This window comes from Triticum aestivum, chromosome 3B (assembly GCF_018294505.1).
Source record: "Triticum aestivum cultivar Chinese Spring chromosome 3B, IWGSC CS RefSeq v2.1, whole genome shotgun sequence".
NCBI classification, from domain to species: Eukaryota; Viridiplantae; Streptophyta; class Magnoliopsida; order Poales; family Poaceae; genus Triticum; species Triticum aestivum.
Window position 1 is genome coordinate 19,657,108 of NC_057801.1, and position 11,042 is coordinate 19,668,149.

The 11,042-nt window shown below is 48.0% G+C and overlaps 1 protein-coding gene across 1 annotated transcript; it reads right to left on the reverse strand.

Moving 5' to 3' along the window:
- Positions 1 to 8,160: 8,160 nt before the first annotated feature.
- On the reverse strand, positions 8,161 to 9,369 carry LOC123064415 (putative cyclin-dependent kinase F-2). Its single transcript, XM_044487905.1, has one exon. The coding sequence runs from the start codon at positions 9,347 to 9,349 to the stop codon at positions 8,285 to 8,287; it is 1,065 nt and encodes a 354-aa protein (XP_044343840.1). The 5' UTR covers positions 9,350 to 9,369; the 3' UTR covers positions 8,161 to 8,284.
- Positions 9,370 to 11,042: the final 1,673 nt, after the last annotated feature.

An 11,042-nucleotide genomic window follows, 5' to 3' on the forward strand; every position in this document is an offset into this window, starting at 1 on the left:
CTACCAGTTCCCGTGCATGATTGAGAATCATCTGCATAAGGACACCTTCCTCGTGCCATACTACGACAAGTGGTTAACATGCACTCATTTATTATGAAACATATAGATGGCCTTGTGGGTTTGATCTCATCAGTGCTAATTTCTTCATTTTTTTCGCGCAGCGATCGACATTAGATCATAATCACATTATTGCTGACACAGGGCTTGGCTTATTTCTTCGATTCGAAGAGAGACCCTCAAAAGCAATGGACCAATTTAAGGAGGTTCCAAATAATGGTCCATGCAAGTGTCTACAACTAAAAGGTAACATAGTATCTAGAACTCAAGTTCATCACTAACGATTGTTGCTATCAAGAACCGAATGCCAAAACTTCCCAAAGGTCTGGCTACTGTGCCACAGCCATTATGGATGACTTTTTGAAGAAAAGCCAATATTTACGAAATCATAGCCAAGTGGACGGAGAAGATGGAGAGGGACTTGGACATAGGGAAATTATTAAGAGGGCATGAGCACCTACAAAAGGTGTTGGCCAAAATCATCAACAAAGAGGTTGTAAATGAGGACAGAAAGTTCCACTGCCAGCTAGAGCCAGATGAAGAACGATTTCACTGAGTCAAAGACATATTGCGGTCATCGATTGTCAGCGACTAGCCGAGTAGGTAGATACACTGCTTGAAAACAGGTTGTGAAACTGTTCATTATGTGTTCAGACATGCATGTTTGTTGCCCTACACTTCTTATACTATATGTTTGCTTCACTAACACTCTTAATTATTGTATCTACTTGGATGATTGCATGAATGCTAAGACAACATTCTATATAGTAATGCAGTGTGATGATCAAGTGCAAAATACAGCAACCGCGTATTTAAAATGCTACCACGCCAGCCAAAAAGCCCCCCACGGCAGGCCTAGATCATTGCCAATGGCGGGCGCCAAACGTGCTTGTCACTGCTACTACATATAACAGTGACGGGGAGAGAGAAATGCAGCAATTGTTAGCTGCAGTAGTTGTGGCTGGCACTATAATTCGCCCGCTACTATAAAAGACACACTAGTAATGGCGGGCACGCATCCACAAATGAGGCCATGTTAGCAGTGGCAGGAGGTTAGTCACGGTCACCGCTGAGAGCCTTGCACGTCACCGCTGAGCTTTTTCGCCCGCCACTGCCAGGCATTCCTGCAGTAGTGTATGTTCAAATTCAACCTGGTACTCTTACGTGTGAGTCTGTTTCTATCTTCGTTCCTGATACTATTATGTGATGCTCTATCTGTTGAAGGATATAGAGGATGAGCTGAATCGCACTTGTTGGCTTAGTTCATTCAGTGCCTGAACATTGGGCATATTTGAGTTGATATTTCATCCCTGCTCGCCTCGGCATCCTGCTATCCTGCGGCATGGAGCGCGTTGTCGACACCATTTTTGTTTTCTTTTTAAAGTTTTTGCTTTTGTTTTTTTTCATGTTTTGGCTGTGGTCTTCGGTTTAGTTTTCCCTAGAAATCCCACCATTTTTGTATTTTTTGTTTTTCTTATCTCTATGGATGAGATATGCAGGACAGCGCAGGAGCACCTTTCTCTGTGTCAAGGTTCCGTAAAAAAAAAACTGACGGTGTACGGTTGAACTAAATGGAGGGTACGTAGGCACAACAAACGAATGCGGAGAATAGTAGGAAGTGCAGCGTGTTTTGGAAGGAAACGCATCAGCACTTGCTGGTTGGTGTGAATCAAATATACGAACCGATCTACTATATCCCTGGATATTTGTAACAAGAATCAATTAACACACCGCGCCACCGATATTTTACCTTCTTTGTCGCAACTCGCCAAACAAACTCCTCCCCGGCTCCAGGGCAACGTATGGATCTCACGAATGGCCAAACAAAGTCCATATAAACTGAGCAACGCATGGATCTCACGAATTGGACGCAGGTGAGTGATGAAGATCGACCTTAACATGGGCAATGTAGAGATCACGAGTTGCAACGGCAGCAGCAAGAGGAAAGGAGAAGAGGGCGACGTCGGCACCGACGGCAGGAGGAGGCAGAAGCAGAATGTCACCATGGTCATGTAGGTCCTGGACTGCCCCGTCTGCTCCAAACCCCTCAGTCCTCCCATTTACCAGGTAAATGCATCCATTAGATTTACATCTATAATTCTATATATGCACACATACATGTACAACATCGGATCACAAATAATGTCTCCATCGAAATGTTTCAGTGCTCCGTGGGGCATGTGGTCTGCTGGTCCTGCTGCGAAGGGCTCCCGGAAAAGAAGTGCGGCGTGTGCTCTGGCGATGTCTTTGAGAGATGCCACGCTATGGAGAGCGTCCTGGACAGCGTCTTCGTCCCCTGCAAGCACGGATGCGCCAAGGAGCTCGCCTACTACCAGCAGGTGGAGCACGAGAGGGAGTGCCCCGCCGGCCCGTGCTTCTTCCCTGTCCCTGGCTGCGGCTTCTCAAGGCCGACCGCCGCGCTCCAGGACCATTTCACCAGCCTGCACAAGTGGCCGATGAAGAGTTTCAAGTATTTCGTGCCGTTCTTCCTCCGAGTAGTGCGTCCGGGATCTCACGTCCTCAGCTGCGGAGACGGACTACTCTTCGTGCTCACGGTGGGGCCGCCGGTGGAGCCCCTCGGCCGCGCGGTGTCCCTCGTCTGCGTCCGGCCGAACGCGCTGGAGTCCCTGGTCGGATGCTCTGTGTGCTTCTTGTGCTTCGCCGGCCATTACCAGGTCTCGTCGCTGGATGTAGAGACCTCGTCCCTGGCTGATGGGCTGCCGGCACAGTGCTTCTGTGTCTTGCCCAAGGTTGCTGGTGACAAAACTGACGACGTCGTGCTTTGGATCACCATGGATACAATTTTCCCTATTGACGATGATGAGCTGTACGAGGATGATGATGATGACGACGACAGGCGACAGCTATCAGGACGATGAGAATGAGGATGAGGAGGATGATGATTGATTCATCCATAACAGTCTATTGCAGGATCGATCACGATATGCTCAATATTTTGTTTAGAGGAATTTCTTGTTGAAATATGAATCTTATGCAATTTTTAGACTTTTCATTTGCATGTTCCCTGTTTGCATGAAGCAGGTTATGCATGCTTTACTCAGGTTGGTAGCCGGATCCGGTAGTAATATATAGTACTCCCTCGGATTCAAAATAAGTGGTGTGATATTAGATCAAATTTAAACTAAAACCACGGTACTTATTTTAGATCCGAGGGAGTAGTGGTTACTATATACTGCAAACTAGTTTGTGTGAGAGTGATTTTTCTGACATGCACGAGATATATCATGTATCTACCCACAGTCGTCTGCTTGCTTTGAAATTCATGCTATGTTTTTCCCTTGTCTACATGTTCCACTGATACCTTCTTCCCCATAAATATTAAGACGTTGCTACAGCTTGACGTGCGACATCTGCTCCACACGCTGTTCACCGATCCTGCTCCTGACACATTTGTGCATGCTAGCATAACGATCGAACAATTTGCAGCTAGCCGCACCACACCAACTAGCATCCGAGAGTACCAACTAGGGCAAGACCATGCCGCCTGGAAACCATAGGATAAAGTTGCACCGCACACACCAAGCTATCTCCGGAGAGAGCCACCCACTATCTTGCTGCGGACCATGGAGCGCCTGTTCTATCTATGGACAATGAGGACCGAGAACGATGACAACAAGGTCATGTGTAAAAGGAGAGACGAGTGAGACCACACCACTCCAGAGTCGAAGAAGCTCTGCGCCATGGAGAAAGCTTTCTCGAAGGTGCCGACAAGTGTCAGTTACCTGAGGTCCACGACGATTCCCCCAAGAGGGTACAACGCTTGGTGTTGTTGCCCTCAAGGCAAAAAAGGACAGATTAGGATTTTCACCCGGAGTCATGGCATGGTGAGGGAAGCGACACCTATATACTTCGCCACCAACGACATTGGAGCATGGGGCTTTATCGCGGAGCTTCACCCATGCCACATGGAGGTAGGAAGGCCAACCCATCCCGACGGAGGAATTGCCGCCACGAGAGCGAGGCCTATTACTGGCAGAACGAGCATTAGAGGGTGTGCCTCTTGGGCCTTGCATCTGCCTGGTCACCGGCTGCCGCTTTGTCATACCAACCAGGCACTCTTGTACCATATCACACTCACCACCAAGCACAAGTTGCCAACAACATAGATCAAATTATTCTAGTTGTTCGAAGTCCCAGTCAAGCAAGGCTACACAGTTATCGAAAGAAAATGACCACAAGGAGGACATCGAGGAAGCAATGACCACAAGGAGGATGATTGAGGAGTCATATCAAAGTCAATGAGAAGCATGTAGTGGTTTAAATTGCAGGATGTGTTCAAATCCTTATGAAGTTAATCTTCTTCTTTTTGGAATGATGCTTCTATTTGAAGAGCGGTTATGAATTTGATGCCGGTGTAGCTCGACGGCGCCACGAACCCACTCTAGTAGTGTTCGAATGTGTCAATCAATTGTTATCTTTAATCATTTAGAAGAGTGTTTCCATCTCTTGTTTTGGTAAAACTGTTATGACAAATTGTAAGATGCTCTTGCTTAACTTCTAAGAGATAAGAGCATAATCCAATCCTAGTAATCAATTGGTCAAAGATATATTTATCGATATTAAAATGGTAAGTAAGACAAGACTGAAAGTAACTTCCCACAAAGATGGAATCATCATTCTCGGCCTTTTGATTTCCCAAGAAGCCCGCAACTCTAGTGGCCGTTAGAGAATCTGGTGTATGTGTTTATTAGTGTTACTTTTTTCGGTCCCACTTTTTTTCAATTTATAAATAATACTTTATGTCGAACTCTAGCTATCGTAATCAAACATGGAAACGAGGGTACCACAAAAACTAGAAAATCTTGAGGCTCGTCCTACCAAACGTTCACCCGAAAAAGACAGCCATATATGTTATGTACTAAGAAATTTGACTCCCTAAGACACGTAACTTGCATTTTCTACCATTACAAAGCAGTTATACCTAAAGAGATTTTCGTTCTAATTTATAAAATATTTTTTATAATAGCATTTCATTCTCATCAAATGGTAATAGGATTTGAAGAGCGGTTATGCATTGTTAATCTCGAATATGTAAGATGATCACAATTAAGAGTGTCATGTTCATTTTGTGTGCTCAGCCAGTGAACCATTTTCTCAACAAAAAAGAAAATGTTCTTATTCTAAACTAGTGTACCTCTTTATGCTATTATATTTTTCAACCAACTGATCATCTTTCATCGGATAGCAAGACATTTTGACAAGCTAGTTGATTATTTTATTAAAATACAATAATTCCATTTCATATCATGCTAAACATTATTTGTGTATTAGGGGAATCATTTTGACAAGCTAGTTGTAAAATTAGCTATTTATGTAAAATAAATTCCAGTATGATATTGTTATTAAAATTTTGTTTATGTATAATATAATTGAATCCTTTATTTCTTTAATTTGTCGTAAATATTATTTATCTATATTAGTAACATGGTATTATCTTCAACTTGATATCGGTACACCTTACATGCCCTTAAGGGACTAGCCTAATGTTGCAACTCTTGCAACCGAGGTCGAAAAACATACTAAAGGGCTTATAAAGGTTACTGTGACAGGTCAATAATATACACATATTATGCCAAAATTTCTTAATCCATGGCATTAAAAATTAAAAAACATATGTTAGCTTTAGGAGGCTAAATTCACATCCTAATACGAATTTAATAACTATCATGGCAAGATTTACGAACAAGGGGACAACATTTCCTTTAAAGCCAAGACATGATAGATTGCTTTCTTTAAGCAAATCCCTTTTTTAATGCACATTGTCAAGTCCTAATTTTAATCTAATAGCACTTATAATCTAAATGTAGACTTAAAAATGCTAATTAACTTGATAGTTAAATAGCAAATGTGAGGCATGCATTTTCATTATTTTGAAAAGCGGATACATCTGAGCTTGGAGAAAAAAAGATACATCTAAAGTTTCCACATTGACTTCTACAAAAAAATGATTTATATGTAATTTGCTATTTTTCTCATGAAATAATACAACAATAGATCGGTGAAGTGTGGCATGACACTGGACGCTAATAGTGATTAGCCGAGTTAAGGGAGGTGATACAATGCCCTTTGAAATGCCACAAATCCGAACTGAGTTGTGACTTGGGTTCACCATGGGGGCATGTGTCAAGGGATGGAAGGTCGGGAGGTAGTAGGGAATATGTCAAGGACATCGAGGAGGGACTAGGCTGATGAAACGTGGCACTAATTAGCAGCGGATATGGCCGGAATTAGAGGTGATGGCGATGATGTTTTGGAGATAGGAGAGAGGGACGTGAGTGATCGATTGAGAGAATGCCGGAAAGAGGACAGGGAAGGCATGCATACGTTCCATCCAGCTGATAGCTCGGGCATCCGTGGCAGCCAGGCCTCATCCAATGACAATTCAAGACACCACTGCACTAGTAAAGGAGCAACCAAAACTCTTCATCGACTGGCATGACGATACGAAGCCACAAACAGACCAGATTCGGATCACGAGGTATCCACGGGTTGCATGGTTAGCACCGCCGGCAGGCTTGTGAAAATTTAATGTTGATGGTGCAGTTTCGAGAAATGGTTGTATATGGGCTCACTTGGAGTGGTTTGCCGCAGTGAAGCTGTAGAGTCTTTGGTCTCTTCAGCTATGATCTTTTCGCATATTGTTGATCCTTTGATTCTAGAGACCCTGGCATGTAGGGAAACACAAGCATTGGCCAATGATCTTCTTATTCAACGATTATTTGCTGCTTCATAATGTTTATGAGCAGTAAATGATATCGAAGATGGTAGTGGAGGACACAATGCAGCTATTGGTTACGAGATCCATACAAGGAGAACCGAACTTGATGAATTTTATTTTAGCCGTGAAAGTAGATATTGTAATTTTGAAGCTCATTATCTTGCAAAAGTTTCGTTTTTTCCTGGTGTGGTACGCCACCTATGGCTAGGATTTCCCCATGATATTGTAATGATCCCTTTGAACATTGAATAAAGTGGAGTTGGATTATTCTAAAAAAAGCTACGATCACGAAAAAGACGAAGACAATGGCATCGACCTCTTCTTGCTTCATGTAGGGTCACTGGACTCCGCGGGGTTCTCGCTGGTTCGTGTCCAGACACAGGCGCAGCAGAACGTTAACGCCGGATGCTCCGTGTGTTTCTCTTGGTTTAGGGGCCAGTCCCAGGTCTGGACGCTGACCCCCAAAGTTCAGGATGCTCCGCTCGTCGCTGTTCAACGGCTGACAAAATGTTGCCTATGTATTGTCCCCTAGCTTCGCCGCCAAGGTGGAGAGCGTGTCGTGCTCATTATCACCATGAGGATCGATGGGGACAAAGGGGATGCCGAAATTGACAGCAAGAAGGACGATGAAAGCAAACCGATGACCTGGATACGGGGGAACGAAGAGGATGATGGGGTGGATGGTCATAATGGTGATTGAGGCAAGGTATACTATGGTTGTTTGGGTGCTAGCTTGACAGCAGTTTACTAGTTGAAGGGTGTGAGACTTCATACATAAAATCTTGGGGGTCAGCCCGCCCGGCGGCCTCGAAGAAGCAGAAGATCATCTCGCTCAGGTCGAACTGGAGATAAACTGCAAGAGTTTGTAGAGTGGACCATATGAAGGTACGTACTTTAAGTGCTATAAGATGTTAGGAGGATTGTGCAGCGCAGTAGCATGTAGTAGAAACATGGTTGTCATTTATTATTCTCAAGAAATATCCATGTGTGCATCGGCATAGTTTGAACATATTCTGGGTCATACTCGGTGCAAACCAAAATTCTAGTACTATCATGTGGGAGACGCCATGCTCATTTGCTAACTTTATTCATATATGATGCGTACATTTCCATTTGTTGATGGTCCGTCGCCTAGAAACGTGATTCATGGCATTTGATTTCGTCGAAAAAGAAGGTGGAGGTTGATGGGTGCCAGTGGCTCGGCATAGGAGGGGCTCATCACACAAGAAATATTTGACGAGGCGACACACGACAATTTCATCGAGCATCAGCGACGGTACTGATGGTTAGGCTGACGCAGGAGGGACAGTAGGGGGCAAACAAAGACGTTGGTGGAAATCCACTCATGCTAATTATTTTTCCAAGAAACTGATATGTGGGCAGGCCCATACATTTCAAACTTACATATGAGGTGAATTACGACTATCTGGCTCCGCATACATTCATTCCACACAGGCAGCTACATTATGGATTGTGCAAGTTAACCAATCAGCTCTTTGCAGCCCTGAAGTTGGTCTCTTTAAACCACCTATGCCGCAGCGCGGCCCTCGCCGTGAGTCTCTTTTCAGGGTTGCATCGCAGTAGTCCGCTCAAGACCTCAAAACCAGCTTCTGAAAGTTGGGGGCGGCATCTTCTCCTAGCATCGGCAGGGCATGGGAACATGGAGCGCAAACTGCTATGCAATGACCATCCGCCGGGCAGCTGCCGCCCATCATAGCCCGGCCACTCTTTGATGTCTGCTGTACCAAGAAGGTCCAAAATCTCGCTGAGGTGGTCCATGTCGGTCTTCCCATAGAAAGGGTGGTGACCAGCAAGTAGCTCAGCCATCATGACGCCAAGAGACCAAGAGTCGATGCGCTCGTCGTAATTCGTGGATCCTAGGAGGAGCTCTGGTGCGCGGTAACCCCGTGTTCCGATGTGGTTTGAGTAGGGCGGCCCATCGGCCATGCTGCATGATAGCCCAAGGTCACAGATCTTGAGGTTCTTGCGGTCGTCGACGAGCACATTCCCCGGCTTAAGGTCACGATGCATGAGACCTAGACGGTTCATCCTCCCCACGCCGGTGAGGAGCTGCCTCATCATCACGCAGACCTCCATCTCGGTGTGTCTCCTCCCGAAACGGACGCGCTTCATGACGTGCCTGAGGGTCTGCCCGACGAACTCCATGGCGATGAAGGCCTCGCCGTCATGCTCACCCGAGGCGCGCAGCTGCACGATGGACGGGTGGCCGCTGCACTTCTCCAAGGCGCTGACCTCTCCTGCAAAGGCGGAGAGGTAGCAGTCGCCGCTGTCGTCGTGGGCGTACTTGTTTGTGCGGAGGCACTTGATGGCGACGATCTCGCCAGTGTGGCGGTCCCTCGCCCGGTAAACCACACCGAAGCCCCCTGCACCGATCTCGTCGAGTCGCTGGAAGCGGCCACCGATTGCAGATTTTGAAGAGTCACCACCGGTGGCCGTGGTTCTTTGGCCCCATTCACCCCGTCTATCAACACGGTTGCGCGCTGCCGGTGTGGCGGTGGCGACGTCGTTGCCTATGACTTCCGACCATCCCATATTTTGTAACTAGGCAGCAATTCAACTCCAACTTCTCTGACGATCTGAGGCGGGTTAGGCTCGCTTTTATAGCCAGCGGGCGGCTCTCGTTTATAGTATCCTGTTACTAATACGCGTGGCGCCGTTAATTAGTTTCCGCCTCGTACTCCTATTTCTATTCCGGTAAGAAACGCACCAGTATTTTGCTATTTTATACTATATTGGGAAAGGAACACCGGTATGTTCCCGCTTTTACATCCTTTATGTACGTGTTCTGGGAAAAGGACATCAATAAGTAATTGTATTGTTATAAGCAACTCCATATTCTGAAAATCATACTAGCTTCCAAGATCGAACGCTTCTAAACTTGGTGAAATACCTCTGTAGCACATCAATAAGTAATTGTATTGTTATTTTATTAATAAAAAACTGAAACACCCATAGTTCTCTAGCACGCATCCCATCCACCCGACCCCCGCGTCGCCTCTGCTCTGGCGACTCGGGGGAGCCCCCACCAGCGCCGCCACCTCTCCCCTCCACCCCCTCCCCTCGTCTCGCCGCCGCCTGAGGACCCCGCCGGCAAAGCCCGGACTGGCTCCAGGGAGGGTGGCGGCGGGGCACCTCGCTGGGTGGCGCGGCGCGCGGATCCCGGCCGCTCGGGAGCGATTCGGCGACGACTGTCGTCGCGGAGGCTGCTCCGGGTGTCCGGCGGCGTCGGCCCTCGAGGTTGCTCCCTTGCTCCGGCGCGGGCGGTGGGACGCGGCTGAGGGGCGGCGGTAGGCGCGTGGCGGCCGGATCTGGCCGGCCTAGGTCGGATTCGGTGGGGCTGCGGCTGGGCGCGGGGAGGTTTGTGGTGGTCGTGCTGGCGGGCTACACTGGCGCGCGAGCGGTGGCGTCGTCTCGGGGCGTCTGCAGCTCGCGGCGGTGCCGCTGGTAGCAGGGGCCGGGCAGCAGCTGCACAAGGGGCTCGGGCGCCGTGGTTCTGGCGTCGAGCAGGTTTGGGGAGGTGAGTTTGTGGTTGCCGGCGCGGTTGCGAGGTGCGGCAGTAGCTGCACGACGAGGTGGAGCCGGTGGAAGTCGATCATGGGGATTGTGCACTGTGCAGTGCTTCGGATCTGCTCGGATTCGGAGGTGTGAAGGAGCTCCGGGCGAAAGTCTGGCACTGACCTTGGGTCGATGCCGGCAACAGCGGCGCCATGGGCCCATGGCCATGGTGTCATTCCCCTTCTTGAAGGTGTTGCCATGGAGCTCCATTACACAACTCTCCGGGAGAAATCCCTAGCTTCGGTTGGTCGAAGCGGACGATGACGGCGGCTACGTCGTTTCCTTCTTTGAGGCATCGTCTTGGAGAGTCAGCATGTTGCAGTTTGCACGGATCTCCTCGTCGTTGGGGACAGTGGACGTCGGGGCGGCGGCTCCGGATGGTTTCTGATTGTGCGTCGAGATGGCGATCTCGGGAACAATGTGAGTGGCAACTCTATGAGGTGGGGTTCTATCTCGACATTGGTTGGGTGGCATCCTTGTCCCGCTTGGGCGGTAGGGGTGTCGGCTCGGTCGATGCGTCCCAGAGGGGGAGGTCTGACTTTACGTCGGGGCGGCGGCCCCGGATGTGGTGCGACGTTCGTGGTCTGCGAGCGGTTGCCCTGAGCAGCGTGGGCTGTGGGCAGCTGGGTTGTGCGGCGTTGCTGCTCGAGGGGAGTGGTGGTATGTCGGG

What these genes read in the sequence shown, in the direction of transcription:
- LOC123064415 (XM_044487905.1), bottom strand. Translation starts at nt 9,349, where the DNA reads ATGGGATGGTCGGAAGTCATAGGCAACGACGTCGCCACCGCCACACCG.